The sequence below is a fragment of the Parambassis ranga genome, chromosome 24, assembly GCF_900634625.1.
Source record: "Parambassis ranga chromosome 24, fParRan2.1, whole genome shotgun sequence".
Taxonomy (NCBI): Eukaryota; Metazoa; Chordata; class Actinopteri; family Ambassidae; genus Parambassis; species Parambassis ranga.
The window spans coordinates 15684578-15703993 of record NC_041043.1 but is presented as its reverse complement, the minus strand read 5'-3'; the positions used below and the strand labels follow the sequence as shown (position 1 = coordinate 15703993).

Here is a 19416-nt window from a genome sequence, read left to right as displayed (position 1 = left end):
GGACAAATCTGTAGTGACTTCAATCGTTGTGCAGTTACTGTCCTCAATGAGCGACCGAGAGCTCCTCCCCCGCCCGAAGCAGCAAAACGCTCTGAACTGATTCTTACATATGGTAAACGTCGGATAATCAGGCTCTATATTTGATGCACGTCTATTTTGGTTCCTCTCTGAAGTGCTGTGTTATTGATCGTAGGTCCTGTAGCCCGCTGCACACACTCTGGTGGAACTACCACCGCTTTATTGGTACCACTGAACACATGACATCTACAGTGAAGCCTTTTTGTGTGGCCCTCTGAGCTCTGAACACTGCCGGCTCCTGTCAGGCACTGATCGGTCTAAGGCAGGTTATTTTGTAATCATGTGTTGCAATGGAGGGCATTGATCCCTGCTAGCTGAAGATTAACTGTAGAGCTATTGATCACATAGTATTTACCCTCAGACTGAACATCAGGTCTGTGTTTTTTAACTACTAATACTCAAATGTTATAAATGAAATGTTAACCTTAGACCCCCAACCCTCCCATAATGACTTGTTAAACACGACATCTGGACTTTTTGAAGATTAATTTGTTGATCAGAGAAGGTCGCATGATCGTTGAAGAGGTGGAAGCTCAGGAGGCGTTAGCTCTTGTGTGGAAGGTGTAAATAAGCCTGCGGACACAGACAGAGGTGCTGCCGCTCTGCTGTGCCACAGGCGAGGGTTAAACTGGTGTGTTACAGTATGAAACATTCAGTGACAGGTCTGAAAGGATGCGGCTGATTCCTCTCCCTGAAAGGAGGATTTTGACCTGTTGCTCTTGTGTCGTCCTTGTCGGGCCAATGATTGACTAACAATTGAGCCGTCCTGCTTGTTGTCCTGATACTCTGAGAAGAGCCCAATAACAGGAGCTACCTCTGTCAGTTAGAACACTGTGAGCTGCTAGGACCAGGGCCCCGCCATGGACCTGTACACAGCAGCTTTCCTCCTCGGAGCTTTTATCTGCACTGGTAAGATGCTGCCACATTTCTTTAACTAATAATGATCCAAAACAGAGCCGTCATTAGACACTACAGCAGAAATAACAGACAGATGTTAGCACGTTTCGTCAGTGTGTTACTCTGAAGTCAAACCTGGATGTATTGGAAAAAAAGGTTGGCATGTTTTTAAGATGTGAAAAGAGCCGATATAATTCAGGTAATTACTTCACCCACATATCAGAAAAAAATCTCATTAAGGTGCCTGAAAGACTGAAAACTGAAAATATGTCTTTGAACAAACATGGAGTCTGGACTTCAATCACACAAACATGTGATACATGACAGCTGAGGTTAATGCGACTATAAAATAACTTTATGATAAAAGATTTGTTAAAAATTTATGATTTGCCAGAATTGGACAGAAATCAGAAAAACAAATGCTCAGAATATGTATTTATCTTCTCTTTGTCTCCAGCTGTGGTGTCCCACAGGGTTCAATCTTAGGTCCTACAGTACTGTGGATGAAAAGTTCCTTTTAGGTCCAATCAAGCAGTTAACTTAAACACTGCTGACATGTGTAAAGCCACAGCTAAGAGGTGGTTAGCTTAGCATGAACACTGAAAGTAAAGTCTGACACATTGGTTAAATGCAGATGATGCTAATTACTTACTACAAATGTGCATCTTTACATTATAAACAAGACTCTGTTTGAGTCCAGCTTCTCATGTTAAGATAATAAAAATCTCTTATTTCTCACACAGTCAAATTGTTTGACAGGCAAACGAAACAAAAATCACAAAAGCTGACTCGATCTTGATTTTTTTTGTGTGTGTTTGAATTGTGTTGTGTGGTTTCAGTGACACATCATTCAAAGTCCACCCCCGGCAGGCTGATCCCCCTTCACACAGACACTTTGAGAAAACCTGTGGTGTTGATTCAATCAATGGACTGAAGCGTGGAGTGTTTTCTTGTGATTGTGTTGTTGTTGTTGTTGTGAGTGGACAGTTCAACTGCAGACGCTCTACCTGGCACGCTGTCACATCAGCACTGACACATCTATTTCTTGTTCATCATCCATTTTTTATTGTAACATCTGATATTTTATCCTCTGTAAACGTGTTTATTTCTGCTTTGAACTTGGACATTTTAACATGGAGGTCTGCAAGGATCGACTCACTTTTGGCACCAGCCTCTAGTGGCCATTAGAGGAACTCCAGTTTTGGTGTATTCTGTGTTGTGATTGTTGTTTATGTGATAACATGCTCGGCTGTTTTCCTTGTTCATAAACTTGTTGGTGTATTTGTCTCTGATGCCAGTTGGTGGTACTGAGGTGGACGGCTACTCCAAAACTGAGGGGGCGTGGATCCTCTCGCTGCAAAAACGACAGTACTCAGTCAGCGCAGTGACCGATTGTGCCACCAAATGTAACACTGAGACGTCCTTCACCTGCAGGTGAGGTCAACCTTTACGTCTTCACTTAATTGTTTTTTTTACAAATCTGGACATAAATTCCTGATGCCTGCTTTTCACAGAGCTTTCATGTTCATCGAGAAGGACCAGGAGTGCTGGACGGCAGCAGCTAACTCTAAAACTGAGACTGTCCTGCGCAGAAGCAGCACAGCTTTATACGAAAAAAGTGGTGAGTACAGATTGATGTTTGTCTGCTTCTGCTCCACTTCACTCCATGTTTGCTTGTTTTTGTTATGCTGTGGTTAATGTTCAACTTCTGTTGTACAATCACTGATGTTTGGACCACAAAGAACAAACACAGAGCTGGACTGCAAGCTAATCAGACTCCAGGTCCAGGGATAAAACTGGATATACGTGGGCTCAGATCAGCGATTTTATAGATTTTTGTTGATGTCCTGTCTAGAATATCTCCTGGAGTGTGTCAATAGAGACGGAACAGATTACAGAGGAACAAAGACCAGAACAAAATCAGGGAAACTGTGTCAGCGATGGGAAGCCAAATACCCACACAGGCCAAAGTATGCATCCATGTTTCATTTCATTTCATGCTGAGTGTGAGTTCCTGCACTCATTAATGTCTTTTTTTTCTGTCTGCTGCAGCATCACGCCGCAGACTCACCCTCTAGCAGACCTGGAGTCCAACTTCTGCAGAAACCCTGATGGGGACAGCGGGGGACCCTGGTGTTACACCACTGACCCCAACACCCGCTGGGAGCACTGCATGGTACCCAGCTGCTCTGGTAACATTCATTTGTGTGTTTATACTGATGCTGCCATCTTATTAGAGGGTCCAACATATGTTTAGACAGTTTTGACGGATCAAAGGGACTGGGGGATGAAGCTGGCCTTGAAAGCTCTTTAATTAACCAGTGGGTCGTTGTCCCCACCTGTGGTAGTGACATCTGGGGAATGACCGCAAATACAAGTGCTGGAAATTAGATTCCTCCACAGGATGGCTGGGCTTCCTCTTCAGAATTAGGTGAGCACGGAGAGGTTCAGGGTAGAGTTGCTACTCAATTCAATTCAGTTTTATTTATGTAGCGCACAGAATTGCCTCAAAGCTCTTCACAGAGACCCAGAGCCTGAACCCCCTCAAGAGCAACAGTGTCATGAAAAACTCCCTTTAACAGGAAGAAACCTTGAGCAGGACCTGGCTGATAAGGAGAGTCGGCCGGGTAGAGGAGGAGAAGAAGAGGGAGACAGGACAGAGAGGATGAAGGAGAGAGAGGGAAGAGGGAGTCAGGACAGAGAGGATGAAGGAGCAATTCAGATCTGATCTTTTTATGGGTCTGTGTGATTATAAAGCTCCAATTATGAACTTCTAGAATCAGACTCTCAGGACGTGGCTGTAAATTTAGATACATATCTGATTTGTGGCTGTGCAACATGAAGGTAAACCATCAAGACCGGGAAATCTAAACCACATAAAAAAATCTGCATTGAACAATGTAGCTTGTAATGTGACTGTAACCATGATCGGCACCAGTACAACATGAGGCTAGACCGATGTGTCCTTGGCTGTCCCTGTACAGAGGAGTGTATTCACTGCAGCGGTGAGGACTACAGAGGAAAGATCTCCACCACAGAAAACGGCTTCACCTGCCAGGCCTGGGACTCCCAAACGCCTCACAACCACGGCTACAACCCCAGCGCGTAAGATCAGCAGTGCCCTCGGAATAAAAGAGGAGGACGTTTTCTGGGTCAGTGAACTCTTGTGTGTCTGCCGTCCACAGACTTCCAGAGAAGTACCTCGAGGAGAACTACTGCAGGAACCCTGATGGAGATCCCCGACCATGGTGCTTCACCACCAGCCCATCCAAACGCTGGGACTTCTGCGCCATACCCCGCTGCAGTAAGTCCTCAGGTTTCAGGTTATCTTTATAGTCTCCCTATATGAATACCCTCATGTCCCCATGTCTCACCTTCTGTCTTCAGCATCTCCACCTCCCACCATCATCCCAGAGCTGACTTGCACCTCTGGTGAAGGTGCGTCGTACAGAGGAACCATTGCTGTGACCGAGTCTGGAAAAACGTGCCAGAGCTGGTCGGCTCAGACGCCGCATAAACACAACCGCTCCCCTGATAACTACCCCTGCAAGTAAGAGCTCCACAGCCACACCACACCTGAACTGTGGTCTCCATCATGACTGCTGACTGAGTCTTAATGGTTTGCCTGTGCTGTGCTTTGTCAGAGGGCTGGACGGTAACTACTGCCGTAACCCCGACAACGAGAGGAGGCCCTGGTGTTACACAACGGACCCCAACACCCGCTGGGAGTACTGCAACGTGCCGCGCTGTGGGGACGCACCGGCACCAGGTATGTAAACACAGCCGCCTTCCTACCGCCCGCCTCCTGTTATGTATGAAGCTGCTTCTCTCCATTTATCTGGTCTCCTGCTGCAGACGACGCGGTGATCCCCCCCGATGGGGAGGACTGCTATGAGGGGAACGGCGCCAGTTATCGGGGTATAACGTCGGAGACCATCAGTGGAAAAAAATGTCAGTTCTGGAGCTCCATGACTCCACACAGCCATAACAAAACTCCAGAGAACCTCCCCACAGCGTGAGCATCACACAACAGTTCATTCACAGCAGAGTTCAGAGCTTCCAGAAGAGTCCATCAGTGTTTCCCTCAAATGTCTGCCTTAAGACGGCTCATTTTAGGGACTCACCTGGCAGGACTTTAAGTCCCCACAATTATATATCGATGGCCCACGCCTCTCTGCAGGAACCAATAACTTCTTATGTGTTAATACATATTAGTGATATAGTCCAACTGAGGGTTCACAGAAACAAGCCAACACAGATCAGTTGTCCCTCTCCTGTTGAGATTCAGTCCTGAGGATCCTGGTCTGCTTTCTCTGCAGGGACCTTCGGAGGAATCTATGCAGGAACCCTGATGGGGACCGAGCACCCTGGTGTTACACCATGGACCCCAAAGTGCGCTGGGAGTACTGTAACCTGGAGAAATGCACCATGTCCAATCCCGCACCAGTCCCCATTCCTCCTAGAGTTCAGCCCCCCACCAGCGCCCAGACCCCCACAGAGACAGGTGAACGTCTGTCCTTACAGTGTGCGTCACATTCCGTCTGCATGTCTTACCCTGTCTTTTCTCTATGACCGTTTCAGACTGTAAGGATGGAAACGGAGAATCATACCGAGGGCCAACTTCTATCACAATACTTGGTGTGACCTGCCAGGCGTGGAGCGCTCAGACTCCTCACCAACACAACAGCTTCACCCCACAAACTCACCCCGACAAGGGTCTGGAGGGAAATGTGAGTGTGTGTCTGTCTGTCGGGCACAGAAACTTTTTTCCTTCTTATTTACCAACCTGTTGTTTTTTGCTGTTAGAGCTGCAGAAACCCAGATAACGACGTGAACGGGCCGTGGTGCTACACTACCGACAGTAACAAGAAATGGGACTACTGCCAGATCCCTGACTGTGGTATGTTACTATTTAACCCCTCAAATATCTACTCAGGCAGCAGAAACTGCAGTTCCTCTGCTGGTCATTCGTGGGTGTCTCCAAAAGTGAGTCAGTCCCCATAGACCTCCATGTTAAAATGTCCAGTACTTGTGTTGGTCTGACTGTCTGTGTCTGATGTGTGGCTAACGACTATGAGACTACAGGTGGACAGTCCAATGTTCCTTCTGTGAGCATGTGACTTGGAGTGAACCTTCCTGGGAATGGATGGAAGCTGCATTGTATGTGGTAGAAAGATGATGTCTGAGGCCTGACTCCTCTTTCAGACCATCTGTCCTGTCTAAGATGTGGACATTATTGTCCTCAGTGTCCTTTCTCTTTGAGGTGGAGGTGAACAGCTGAGTCTGGCTCTCCTGTGCTGTGGAGTGGTTGTTTAATGTTAAGTTTCACCATCACTGTCAGTCCCTGGGAGTTTTGTCCTACGGGTGAACCCGTTTCTGTCTTAGTGTTGCCATGGTTACTGAAGAATAGCTGGCAATATGAAAGTATCAAAACTGCAGTTCCTGCAATGGCCACTTGGGGTGGCTCCTCATTGACCTTCATGATAAAATGTCCAACTCGATAATAAACATGCTTGAAGGCCGGTAGATTAAAACAGAAAGAAATGTTTCCTTTTTACATGCAGTCTGTGGAACCACCATTAGATGGCGCCACCCTCAGGTCAAACCAAATCATTCTCCTCCAGGCAGGAGTTAAAGCCTCAGTTTTTATGTCTGATGAGGCTGTGAACTCTTCATCGTTCGTTGTTTATGTGAGAATTTCTGACTGTGAGCATTTATTTGTAGCTGGACTGCAATGCGGGACACCAGTCACCAAACCAAAGCGCTGTTTCGGTCGCATTGTCGGCGGCTGCACGTCTAAACCTCATTCGTGGCCCTGGCAAATCAGCCTCAGGACCAGGTGAGTAAAACACTTGTAGGTGTTAGTGTTATGCCAACAGTGATCATCTATATTTAGATGTTAAGCAGTCCGTCTGTGTACCAGGACAGGAATCCATTTCTGTGGAGGAACTCTGATCGACTCTCAGTGGGTCCTGACAGCGGCCCACTGCCTGGAGAGGTGAGAGCATGAACGCCATCTAAAGACCAAGCCCTGCACCAACAGTTACACTGGGTAATGTGTGTGTGTGTGTGTCCTGTAGGTCCAAGCGGCCTTCAGACTATCAGGTTGTACTGGGTATCCACACTGAGAGAGCCAATGAGCCGTCAAAGCAGGAGAGGAGACTGGAGAAGCTGCTGCTGGGTCCCAACGGAGCCGACATCGCTCTGCTTAAACTGGACAGGTGCAGCACCTACAACAGCACCACCACACACACACACACTGTCTGTCTCTCACACACACTCTCTGGGTGTGTGAGCAGAGAGACGGTGTGTGAGAGAGACGGTGTGTGAGAGAGAGACTGTCTCTCTCACACACACACTGTCTCTCTCACACACTCTCAGAGAGTGTGAGAGACAGTGTGTGTGAGAGAGAGACAGTGTGTGTGAGAGAGAGAGAGAGAGTGTGTGAGACACACACTCTCTCTCTCTCTCTCACACACTCTGTCTCTCTCTCCCAGTGTCTACCCAGTGTCTCTCTGTCTGTGAGAGAGAGACAGACAGACAGTGTGTGAGAGAGACAGACAGACAGTGTGAGAGAGAGACAGACAGACAGTGAGAGAGAGACAGACACTCTCTGTCTCTCTCTCACACACACTCTCTGCCTGACAGACACACACACGGCAAAGAACCTGGGCGGGACATTCCTACTTATACTATATGGATGAAACAACATCAACTGTTTGTGTGTTCCTTTTTTCCAGACCTGCCCTAATAAACGAGAAAGTGCTGCCAGCTTGTCTGCCGGAGAAGGACTACGTAGTTCCCAGTGGAACAGAGTGTTATGTTACTGGATGGGGTGAGACTCAAGGCACGCAAGGCGCGGGCATCCTTAAGGAAGCTGGGTTCCCTGTGATCGAGAACAAGGTCTGCAATCGTCCATCCTACCTCAACGGCCGCGTCAAGGACCACGAGATGTGTGCCGGAAACATCGAGGGGGGAGTGGACAGCTGTCAGGTATGACATCCGTGCGTCTGTCTGGTTGTTGCTGCATGTTAGAATCCATCCATCCCAACGTGTGTTTTTGTCTCCACCTGCAGGGTGACAGTGGAGGTCCTCTGGTGTGTAATGCCCAGAACCGGTTCATCCTGCAGGGCGTCACATCGTGGGGTTTGGGATGCGCGAACGCCATGAAACCTGGCGTCTACGCTCGAGTCTCGAAGTTTGTTGACTGGATTGAGAGAACAATCCAAGCCAATTAAAAACGGGCCCAGAGAGTTCTGCTGTGACATGATGACTTTTTATGTAACGTTTTCCATAAAGAGGTGAAAAACAACTTAATACAGAGGAAGTGTGGAAGTCATACTTTATAGAGCATGTGTAGAAACAGCTTCCTTGTTTCTGATCTGATTAAGTAAAAGGAGAATCATACGGTTGCTGGTTCCTTGTTGTTTGTCACGTCTGATTTTAAAAGCTTCATTTGTTGAGTCTCTGCTTGATTTTTCCGTTTCCTGTGGAGAAAAAAAAACACAAACATATTTATGTTCATATACATGAACATGTCTGTGCTGCGGCTTCAGACAGAACATTATCATCCTCAGAAGCTGTCGATTCAGGCTCCTGAGGGTGCAGCTGATAAACTGAGCGTACATTAACTGGACCTCTCACCTGTCGGGGAACTCCACGTCATCGATGGTGTCAGGGAGAGGAGCTCCTCTGGTTTCAGGCAGCAGCAGCACCAACCCTCCAGCCACCACCGCCACCACTCCTGCACCGAGAATCAACGTGGAGATTAACAAGAACACTACAATAAAACAGCATGCTAACAGCTAGCCTAGCTAGAATAATAGTAGCGCTTACTTCTGCAACCTTAGACCTACTAATTGATTAGAGCTCATCAGTTCACACCGACAAAAACAGGTTTGCAGCTACATGTCATGTTAGCTCACACAGTTGCTGTCTTTACCATGCAGCCTAAAATTAACAAAAGACATTAATTTGACAAAGCTAACTAGCCTAGCTTAGCAGGGTAGCAGTGTATTTCAGGGTTTAAAAAATGACATGTATCCTTAAAAACTATAGAAACAACAGCAGGAACCCACCGAAGATGATGAGCGGCAGCTCCTGCCAGACGACGGCCAGTCTGTAGAGCAGGAAAGGCGACACGATGCCTCCGATGGCACTCAGCGTGGAGCAGACCGACACCCCCAGGTTCCTGTGGTCCAACAGGTTCATCTCAGCTTCATGTCAAGAAAAACCCTCAAACCTTCAGCACACAGGCGATCAGATCCTCACCTGACAAAGGTCGGGTAGAGCTCCATGTTCACAAACGCCACCATCTCAAAGGCCATGGTGATCCCCAGTCGACCGATGCAGGCCACCACCGTCTTAAACCAGAACATACCTGAGGGGGGACAGAGAGGAGGAGGAGCAGCAGACGGTGTTTACACCATGAAGGTTTATTTCTGAACCAAACTCACTGTCAGGGATGAAGGCAGCAACAACGCAGGAGGCTCCGGCGACGATGTTGGCGGTGGCGAACGGGAGGCGGCGGCCGATCCGGTCAATGGTGAAGAGGATGAGGAAGGCGGCGGGGAACTCCACCAGGCCGGAGATGAGGAAGTCTATGTAGACGTTTCCTCCGGCGATCCCCACCCGCATGATGAGTCCCTGATACACCACAGCACTGGTGAACCTGCAGAGACCAGGACTGAGTCACACACAGCCTCAGTCCTCTGATCCATCAGGTTTATTCATGAGGTCTACTGACCAGTTGAACATGAGGATGAACGTGTGTTTTCTCATGTTTGGAGTTCTGACCAGGTCCAGCAAAGACGCAGAGGTGGAGTCGGTTTCATCATCAGTCAGAGTCTGGAACAAGGCCAAGGATGTGAAATCAGTAACACAGAAACTCAAACTTCAGCAGATGTTAAAGGGGAGCTGGTGACTGTTGGTCTACATTTAGCTTATGGAGTCACATGACATGGAAGTTAGCCATAAATACTGGTGCTAGAACCTAATCCCGGTTGTCAATGGTACACAAAGAGACCAACAACCAGTCACACACACACCCCCACACAGTCCCCAAGCAACCTAACGTGCATCCGGAGAAACTGTGCGAACTCCACCTGGAAAGGCCGGAGCTGGATTCAAACCCTTCTAACCACGGCACCCATTTAGAACCCATTCGTCGGATTTACCTCTGAGTTCTTGCAGAGTTCCCTTTTGTTCTCTTTGGCCATAGCTTCAGTGATCTCAAAAGCTTCAGAGGAACGCTTCTGAGAGATGAGCCACCTCGGAGACTCCGGGATGAACCTGTCGGTCAAAACCACAAACTCAGACCTCAGCACCTCTTCACATGTACTGAACTTTGAGCTGCAGTTAACCATTCAGCCATGTAGCAGCAGGTCTGCAGCTTGAAGTTACAACAGGAACATACCAGTAGTAGGACAGGAAGAGGATGTAGGGGGCAGAGATGACGACCTGCAGCCAGCGCCAGTCCACGATGTAGTAGGCGAGCAGAGGCAGGATCAGGTTGCCAATGCTGAAGAACATCTGGTACAAGATTCCGACCGTCCGCCTGTACTCCACCCCAACGATCTCTGTGACTGTAGGAGGAGAGTATTAAAATGTTTTATTTCTATTCAGAACGATGTGTCAGAGCGCTCATTACGCAGCACGTAGCCGGACATCCAGCCTCCTGCTACTGCGAAGCCGTTGATGGTCCGGAACACCAGTATGGCGATGTAGTTTGGAGCCAAGGCCACCGTGATCCCTGCGACCACGTTGATGAGGTTGGACATGAGGAAACTCAACTTCCTGCCAAACCTGCCGAGGAAAACATGTTAATAACTCCAAAATTAAACAATAACAGTTCAATATCCTCCTCACCTGTCGGCAAAGTAGCCAAACGCGAAGCTGCCGATGAGGAAGCCGACATTCAGAGTGGACTGGTACATGTCCACCCACCATCCATCCGAACACACCAAGTCGAACTACAGAGACAAATAAACAGGAAGCGTGTAGCATCAAATATTAACAGGAAGATGTTTAGCTCATACTGACTCAGCTGAAGAGTTCTCTCACCTCTGTGACAAACGACTTCCTGCCTTCATACTGATACTCCCAGCCATCCTTTAAAGACACAAGCAAAACACTGAATTCAGCACAGCGCCGGCTAGCAGTTAGCAAGATGTCTGCCACAATCAGCAAGCTTCTGTGTCTCTTTTTAGTGTAAACAAATAAAATGATAAAAATGAGAACATGAGCTAATTTTAGACATTAGAGCTAACATCAGTGGGTGCACATTGCAGTTCACTTATTGGCCACAGGTGTCACTATCACAGAGGATTTTCCCATATTTCTAACCTTTAATACCAGGCAACTTGGGGGCTCTGGTCTAGTGACTCTCTGGTGACTTTTGGAGACATAAAGAAGGTATCGTTCTCCAGTTACTGTCCTCAACGAGCTGCGGGTGTGACCATGACCCCCCCTTAGAACCGTGACACAAACCGACCCGTGGCTTTTGTGACCATGCTTATTATTATTTAAGGCAAAATCAGCAGACCGTGACCACCAGATTAACCCCCCCTGAGCTAACTGACCTTGCAGGCTGTCAGTGGGACTCCCCTCAGGTCCAGCTCCTGAGCGTCACAGGTGATCCCCGTGGTGTTCCAGTCCACCTCGTACTGCTCGCAGCTGCTCGGCTGCAGCTCTCCTGAGCGGTTGGCCAGAGGCGCCGTCAGCATGCGGCTGTCAGCCAGACTCCAGCCGCATGCCTGCCTCCGCTCCACCAGCGCGGCGTCCCGGCACCAGTGGTCAGGGGTGAAACCCTGGAAGATGATGCTGACGTAGACGCCTGCGAAGGGCAACGACAAGAGACAGAACAGGGCGAAGATCCGCCTCTGACAGCGGCCGAACGACCCGGCCTCCTCCAAGAGATCGTCGAAGGTCGCCATCACTATGTGTGTGAAAATGTTGAACTGCTCAACAGGCTGTGGATCGGTGCAGATTCTGTGAGCTCCACGCACCGCTTCACTGCAGGACAACCCGGAGCTAAAGTCCAAAAGGGCCCACTGAACATGAAGCTTAAAGCTGCACAGGAGGTAAGAGCATGTTACTGTTTAATGGACTCGAACAGAGCGTGGAGGGATGACGCAACCACTGACGAACCTGAGCCGCCAAAAAAACAATGACCTGCGCTCCGAGTTCGAGCTGAATGTACACACAACCAGCCTGTAATGAGTTCAGGAAGGTTATTTATTGTGTTAATGCTGAGGTGAAGACTGCAGTTCCTCTGGTGGCCTATGGGGGGGCTGGCCCCAAACCTGAGTCCATGTTGAATAAAAAAAGATGGACGCAGCCATCAGGACGTCACCTGCTGCTTCACAATAAAACCAGCAAGAGAAAAACTCAAGACTTTTATTGTGAAACAGCCACAGACAGCTTCCTGTTTATCAGTACATCAGCAGCTACGGGGTTAATCCTCGCTGTGGTTTTACACTCTTTGACCCATTACCATAGCAACCATAATTAAAATGCAGCGTTATGAAAATACTTTAAAGCTCCGGCTGTGTTAAAAGAAAATGCTTTAATAATTTATGAACATGACAGCAGGTTAATCTATAATATTTGATAAAGGCCAAATGGAAATTTAAAAAATTAACGTTGTCTCATACGTCCACAGAAACACGCTCACACTGCATAACATACATAAATACTTCAGCCGGTCATCAGACCGTCTCGTCGTCGTTGGGCAGCAGGTTGGTCGACTGCTGCTTCCTCAGAGCAGCTTTCTCCTTCAGCCTGAAACACACAGACACAGTGTGTGTCCAATTAAATCCATATTTACTTATAGAGCACTTTTAAAAACAAAGTGCCATACACAGCCCATCAAGTGTAGATTAAATTACTAAAATAAAATAAAATAAAATAAAATAAAACACAGGAATATAAAACAGTACAATAAAAACACCAGCCAGGAGTAAGAACAATAAAACAGATAAAAGCTAAAATTAAAAGCCGAAGTAAAGAGATGTGTTTTAAGTGATGACTTAAGAACCATAAATGTTTAGGACCCGCGACAGAGAAGGAACGGTGCACCCACTAAACCCCCCGCCCACCCAGCCAGGCCAAATGTCTTAAAGTAAAAGCATACACTTTCAGTCCCTATTGGTTTTTGTATTTTCTTTAACTTTATTCTTGGGCGTTTCCCATTCAAACATACAAACAAATCAAATGTTTGCCGAACTGATTAAAATATGACGCAGGTATCTCTAACAGAACAGAGTGCATCAGATCATTTAGTTTGGGAAAACAGTTTGTTTGAATTGCATTTACTTTGCCGACCATGGATACATTCAGTACAGACCATCTATTAATGTCACAAAATATCTTCTGCATAATTAACTTTTACCAGGTCTTTTAATCGTGGGGGAAATAAGATGCCGAGGTATTTTATTCCTTGCTTCGGCCACTGTAAATCTCCAGATTGGAAGGCTATAGTTGGACAATGAGCTGTTAGTGGTAATGCTTCTGACTTTGACCAATTGGCCCCATATCCAGAGACATTAGAAAACAATTGAATAACATTAAAAAGACTATCGATTTCTCAGGTTCAGAAACTATTAGTAAAATATCATCTGCATATAGCATCAATTTATGATCTACACCAGTGGTACCGGGCCACACAGAAAGACTGAGCAATAAATATATTATTCATTATCTGAGTCTGAAAGCTGTTTCATTTTATAAATCGATCAGATCCATCCGCCTGTGCCTTTAAGCACCTGCCCAGACACTTGTCTCGGTCACGGCGCCCCAAAATGAAGCCCACCAGCTTGCAAAAATGAATAAAAAACAAACGTCTTTGGAGAGCTTCTTCGGAAAGGGGAAAAGGCCTAACGAGGAGACAGAAGAAGAGGAGCCTACCCCTTCAAAAAAAAAGAAACCTGCATTTAAAAGACTATATCAGGAGTCCTATACGGATTTATTGCAACAGGTGATTCTCACACACCAAGTCCGCTCTGAGTGATATGTGGCGACTTCAAAACTGCTTCGGCACTTGGAGACCAAGCACCCTGCATTAAAAGACAAGCCATAGAGTTGTTTGAAAGAAGAAAACGCGAACAAGAAGGACAGAAGCAATTAATGACGGCCAATTATTTAATATCCAGTAGTATCGTGATTACTTGAGGCTTTTTCCTCAATTTTTTATTGTTTTAAAAAGAATTACACATTTTTATTTTATTTTATTTATTTAATTATTTATTTATGTATTTATTTTATTTTATTTTATTTTATTTTTATTTATTTGGGGGGGGGGGGGGGGGTCCCTGCTTCAGAACGTCCTCAGTCCATTCTCACCAACATCTCCACACCTGCGCTCTGCTCCGTGTGTGAGCAGCGGTGCAGCAATGAAAAATGTCCCCTGTGAAACAATTTACTACCGCGCTGAGTTCCGGACATTTTAGGTCATTTAAAATTCATATCATAACACAAATTCATATAATTCATTGCGGGCCGGCATTGGCCCGCGGGCCGCACATTGAGAACCTAGTCTATCCCCTTCACATCGTTGGAGACAGTCGAAAGTGGAGCAAACATCTTGCCTCTACCTGACCGACGTCATGTGTTGGTTGCTCACCTGTTGCCTCCGGCGTGTCGCCCTCGTCTTGTTCCTCAGCGGCGTCTGGGCCACGTGAGCGTAAAAGTCTGCGTCAGGCACCGACTTGAAACTTTTAGACATGGTGCAGCTCTTGGATTGTATATCCGCCGGTTTTTAGTTGCTTTTAGCACCGTGTATATACTTTAACAGGGAAAACAGCAGAGCAATGCGGAGCCGTCCACTCGGAGCGCGTCTTCCTCATTGGGTCACGTGACACCTCTTCATTCCCAGTTAAAGCGGCGCAGCAGCATCCTGCAAGTGACGCCTGGCTGAGCCCAGAATAAAGTGCACTGCAATAGTTTAAAGCATTCGTAATAAAAGCGTGAATTAAAATCTCAAAGTGATGCAGAGAAAGGAACGGTTTGGCTCGCTTTGACAACTGCACTGATCTGAGCATCAAGCTTCAGGTTGGAGTCCAGTTTTACGCCCAGATTTGTCACTGTGGACTTTTGATATTGTGTCAGGACAAATCTACATCAGCAGCAGAGGCACCACTGGGCCCAAACAGTATGACCTCTGTCGTAGATTTGCTGACAGCCAGGATTTATCATGTCATCCTCATAAAAATGGAAGAAGACACCATGTTTATTGAGAATTGACCCAAGAGGAAGGAGGTATAGGGAGAAGAGGAGTGGGCCCAGAACAGAGCCTTGGGCCACTCCACAAGTGAGAGGGGCAGCAGAGGACTCGGCAGACCTCACACAGACATTAAAACTTCTCCCCGTCAGGTATGACCTAAACCACTGTAACACACCGCCCTGGATTCCCACACAGTCTTTTAGTTGAGACAGGAGGATGTCATGGTCCACTGTGTCGAAGGCCGCAGTCAGGTCGAGCAGGACCAGGATGACACAGTGGCCATTAAAAACTTTCAGTAGTGCAGTTTCTGTGCTGTGCTGGGTTTTAAAACCTGACTTGTGTGTGTGTGACACTGGGTCTGAACACAGCAGGGAGTCGAAGTTTAACCCTGATTAACACGGGTTCAGCATCAGCATCAGTTGCTGTCCCTCCCTCTGGGCTTGGTGCTTTGGAGCGCTGGTTTTGGGAGTTCCTGCAGCTTGTTCTCGACACCTCCTCTGGGCAGAACTTTTGTGTGATCGGTCAGAATATATATATATACATATGTTCATATACATGAACACGTCTGTGCTGCGGATTCAGACAGGACATATCATCCTCAGAAGCTGTCGATTCAGGCTCCTGAGGGTGCAGCTGATAAACTGAGCGTACATTAACTGAACCTCTCACCTGTCGGGGAACTCCACGTCATCGATGGTGTCAGGGAGAGGAGCTCCTCTGGTTTCAGGCAGCAGCAGCACCAACCCTCCAGCCACCACCGCCACCACTCCTGCACCGAGAATCAACGTGGAGATTAACAAGAACACTACAATAAAACAGCATGCTAACAGCTAGCCGAGCTAGAATAATAGTAGCGCTTACTTCTGCAACCTTAGACCTACTAATTGATTAGAGCTCATCAGTTCAAACCGACAAAAACAGGTTTGCAGCTACATGTCATGTTAGCTCACACAGTTGCTGTCTTTACCATGCAGCCTAAAATTAACAAAAGACATTAATTTGACAAAGCTAACTAGCCTAGCTTAGCAGGGTAGCAGTGTATTTCAGGGTTTAAAATATGACATGTATCCTTAAAAACTATAGAAACAACAGCAGGAACCCACCGAAGATGATGAGCGGCAGCTCCTGCCAGACGACGGCCAGTCTGTAGAGCAGGAAAGGCGACACGATGCCTCCGATGGCACTCAGCGTGGAGCAGACCGACACCCCCAGGTTCCTGTGGTCCAACAGGTTCATCTCAGCTTCATGTCAAGAAAAAACCTCCAACCTTCAGCACACAGGCGATCAGATCCTCACCTGACAAAGGTCGGGTAGAGCTCCATGTTCACAAACGCCACCATCTCAAAGGCCATGGTGATCCCCAGTCGACCGATGCAGGCCACCACCGTCTTAAACCAGAACATACCTGAGGGGGGACAGAGAGGAGGAGGAGCAGCAGACGGTGTTTACACCATGAAGGTTTATTTCTGAACCAAACTCACTGTCAGGGATGAAGGCAGCAACAACGCAGGAGGCTCCGGCGACGATGTTGGCGGTGGCGAACGGGAGGCGGCGGCCGATCCGGTCAATGGTGAAGAGGATGAGGAAGGCGGCGGGGAACTCCACCAGGCTGGAGATGAGGAAGTCTATGTAGACGTTTCCTCCGGCGATCCCCACCCGCATGATGAGGCCCTGATACACCACAGCACTGGTGAACCTGCAGAGACCAGGACTGAGTCACACACAGCCTCAGTCCTCTGATCCATCAGGTTTATTCATGAGGTCTACTGACCAGTTGAACATGAGGATGAACGTGTGTTTTCTCATGTTTGGAGTTCTGACCAGGTCCAGCAAAGACGCAGAGGTGGAGTCGGTTTCATCATCAGTCAGAGTCTGGAACAAGGCCAAGGATGTGAAATCAGTAACACAGAAACTCAAACTTCAGCAGATGTTAAAGGGGAGCTGGTGACTGTTGGTCTACATTTAGCTTATGGAGTCACATGACATGGAAGTTAGCCATAAATACTGGTGCTAGAACCTAATCCCGGTTGTCAATGGTACACAAAGAGACCAACAACCAGTCACACACACACCCCCACACAGTCCCCAAGCAACCTAACGTGCATCCGGAGAAACTGTGCGAACTCCACCTGGAAAGGCCGGAGCTGGATTCGAACCCTTCTAACCACTGCACCCATTTAGAACCCATTCGTCGGATTTACCTCTGAGTTCTTGCAGAGTTCCCTTTTGTTCTCTTTGGCCATAGCTTCAGTGATCTCAAAAGCTTCAGAGGAACGCTTCTGAGAGATGAGCCACCTCGGAGACTCCGGGATGAACCTGTCGGTCAAAACCACAAACTCAGACCTCAGCACCTCTTCACATGTACTGAACTTTGAGCTGCAGTTAACCATTCAGCCAGTCATGTAGCAGCAGGTCTGCAGCTTGAAGTTACAACAGGAACATACCAGTAGTAGGACAGGAAGAGGATGTAGGGGGCAGAGATGACGACCTGCAGCCAGCGCCAGTCCACGATGTAGTAGGCGAGCAGAGGCAGGATCAGGTTGCCAATGCTGAAGAACATCTGGTACAAGATTCCGACCGTCCGCCTGTACTCCACCCCGACGATCTCTGTGACTGTAGGAGGAGAGGTATTAAAATGTTTTATTTCTATTCAGAACGATGCGTCAGAGCGCTCATTACGCAGCACGTAGCCGGACATCCAGCCTCCTGCTACTGCGAAGCCGTTGATGGTCCTGAACACCAGTATGGCGATGTAGTTTGGAGCCAAGGCCACCGTGATCCCTGCGACCACGTTGATGAGGTTGGACATGAGGAAACTCAACTTCCTGCCAAACCTGCCGAGGAAAACATGTTAATAACTCCAAAATTAAACAATAACAGTTCAATATCCTCCTCACCTGTCGGCAAAGTAGCCAAACGCGAAGCTGCCGATGAGGAAGCCGACGTTCAGAGTGGACTGGTACATGTCCACCCACCATCCATCCGAACACACCAAGTCGAACTACAGAGACAAATAAACAGGAAGCGTGTTGCATCAAATATTAACAGGAAGATGTTTAGCTCATACTGACTCAGCTGAAGAGTTCTCTCACCTCTGTGACAAACGACTTCCTGCCTTCATACTGATACTCCCAGCCATCCTTTAAAGACACAAGCAAAACACTGAATTCAGCACAGCGCCGGCTAGCAGTTAGCAAGATGTCTGCCACAATCAGCAAGCTTCTGTGTCTCTTTTTAGTGTAAACAAATAAAATGATAAAAATGAGAACATGAGCTAATTTTAGACATTAGAGCTAACATCAGTGGGTGCACATTGCAGTTCACTTATTGGCCACAGGTGTCACTATCACAGAGGATTTTCCCATATTTTTAACCTTTAATTCCAGGCAACTTGGGGGCTCTGGTCTAGTGACTCTCTGGTGACTTTTGGAGACATAAGGAAGGTATCGTTCTCCAGTTACTGTCCTCAACGAGCTGCGGGTGTGACCATGACCCCCCCTTAGAACCGTGACACAAACCGACCCGTGGCTTTTGTGACCATGCTTATTATTATTTAAGGCAAAATCAGCAGACCGTGACCACCAGATTAACCCCCCCTGAGCTAACTGACCTTGCAGGCTGTCAGTGGGACTCCCCTCAGGTCCAGCTCCTGAGCGTCACAGGTGATCCCCGTGGTGTTCCAGTCCACCTCGTACTGCTCGCAGCTGCTCGGCTGCAGCTCTCCTGAGCGGTTGGCCAGAGGCGCCGTCAGCATGCGGCTGTCAGCCAGACTCCAGCCGCATGCCTGCCTCCGCTCCACCAGCGCGGCGTCCCGGCACCAGTGGTCAGGGGTGAAACCCTGGAAGATGATGCTGACGTAGACGCCTGCGAAGGGCAACGACAAGAGACAGAACAGGGCGAAGATCCGCCTCTGACAGCGGCCGAACGACCCGGCCTCCTCCAAGAGATCGTCGAAGGTCGCCATCACTACGTGTGTGAAAATGTTGAACTGCTCAGCAGGCTGTGGATCGGTGCAGATTCTGTGAGCTCCACGCACCGCTTCACTGCAGGACAACCCGGAGCTAAAGTCCAAAAGGGCCCACTGAACATGAAGCTTAAAGCTGCACAGGAGGTAAGAGCATGTTACTGTTTAATGGACTCGAACAGAGCGTGGAGGGATGACGCAACCACTGACGAACCTGAGCCGCCAAAAAAACAATGACCTGCGCTCCGAGTTCCAG

The 19416-nt window shown here is 47.9% G+C and overlaps 3 protein-coding genes across 3 annotated transcripts; 1 reads left to right on the top strand and 2 right to left on the bottom strand.

Annotated features, from left to right (window-relative positions):
* The first annotated feature begins 831 nt into the window (after window positions 1-831).
* plg (plasminogen) lies at window positions 832-8382 on the top strand. Its single transcript, XM_028396559.1, has 18 exons — window positions 832-987; window positions 2274-2409; window positions 2490-2596; window positions 2831-2945; window positions 3028-3167; window positions 3960-4080; window positions 4161-4279; window positions 4363-4525; window positions 4620-4744; window positions 4831-4990; window positions 5295-5479; window positions 5557-5705; window positions 5782-5875; window positions 6700-6814; window positions 6899-6973; window positions 7056-7196; window positions 7716-7968; window positions 8052-8382. Exons 1-18 carry the CDS (start codon window positions 939-941, stop codon window positions 8211-8213), a joined length of 2409 nt encoding a protein of 802 aa, XP_028252360.1. The 5' UTR covers window positions 832-938; the 3' UTR covers window positions 8214-8382.
* LOC114428279 (solute carrier family 22 member 2-like) lies at window positions 8304-12054 on the bottom strand. Its single transcript, XM_028396560.1, has 12 exons — window positions 11556-12054; window positions 11038-11085; window positions 10843-10946; window positions 10625-10779; window positions 10391-10559; window positions 10152-10266; window positions 9722-9822; window positions 9432-9646; window positions 9247-9355; window positions 9054-9166; window positions 8620-8719; window positions 8304-8462 (listed from the first exon to the last, which is right to left on the bottom strand). The coding sequence occupies exons 1-12, from the start codon at window positions 11907-11909 to the stop codon at window positions 8378-8380; spliced, it is 1668 nt and encodes a 555-aa protein (XP_028252361.1). The 5' UTR covers window positions 11910-12054; the 3' UTR covers window positions 8304-8377.
* Window positions 12055-12192: 138 nt separating this feature from the next.
* Window positions 12193-19389, bottom strand: LOC114428283 (solute carrier family 22 member 2-like). Its single transcript, XM_028396563.1, has 12 exons — window positions 18807-19389; window positions 18289-18336; window positions 18094-18197; window positions 17876-18030; window positions 17641-17809; window positions 17398-17512; window positions 16968-17068; window positions 16678-16892; window positions 16493-16601; window positions 16300-16412; window positions 15866-15965; window positions 12193-12756 (listed from the first exon to the last, which is right to left on the bottom strand). Exons 1-12 carry the CDS (start codon window positions 19158-19160, stop codon window positions 12684-12686), a joined length of 1656 nt encoding a protein of 551 aa, XP_028252364.1. The 5' UTR covers window positions 19161-19389; the 3' UTR covers window positions 12193-12683.
* Between the last annotated feature and the right edge of the window lie 27 nt (window positions 19390-19416).

What these genes read in the sequence shown, in the direction of transcription:
- LOC114428283 (XM_028396563.1), bottom strand. Translation starts at nt 19,160, where the DNA reads ATGGCGACCTTCGACGATCTCTTGGAGGAGGCCGGGTCGTTCGGCCGC. An exon ending in TTTGGCTACTTTGCCGACAG is followed by an intron (nt 18,031 to 18,093) that starts GTGAGGAGGATA and finishes TTTCCTCGGCAG; the next exon opens with GTTTGGCAGGAAGTTGAGTT. An exon ending in TTCATCCTCATGTTCAACTG is followed by an intron (nt 16,893 to 16,967) that starts GTCAGTAGACCT and finishes TGGTCTCTGCAG; the next exon opens with GTTCACCAGTGCTGTGGTGT.
- LOC114428279 (XM_028396560.1), bottom strand. Translation starts at nt 11,909, where the DNA reads ATGGCGACCTTCGACGATCTCTTGGAGGAGGCCGGGTCGTTCGGCCGC. An exon ending in GGAAGTCGTTTGTCACAGAG is followed by an intron (nt 10,947 to 11,037) that starts GTGAGAGAACTC and finishes TTGTCTCTGTAG; the next exon opens with TTCGACTTGGTGTGTTCGGA. An exon ending in TTCATCCTCATGTTCAACTG is followed by an intron (nt 9,647 to 9,721) that starts GTCAGTAGACCT and finishes TGGTCTCTGCAG; the next exon opens with GTTCACCAGTGCTGTGGTGT.
- plg (XM_028396559.1), top strand. Translation starts at nt 939, where the DNA reads ATGGACCTGTACACAGCAGCTTTCCTCCTCGGAGCTTTTATCTGCACT. An exon ending in CGGAGCTTTTATCTGCACTG is followed by an intron (nt 988 to 2,273) that starts GTAAGATGCTGC and finishes CTCTGATGCCAG; the next exon opens with TTGGTGGTACTGAGGTGGAC. An exon ending in AGCTTTATACGAAAAAAGTG is followed by an intron (nt 2,597 to 2,830) that starts GTGAGTACAGAT and finishes TGTCCTGTCTAG; the next exon opens with AATATCTCCTGGAGTGTGTC.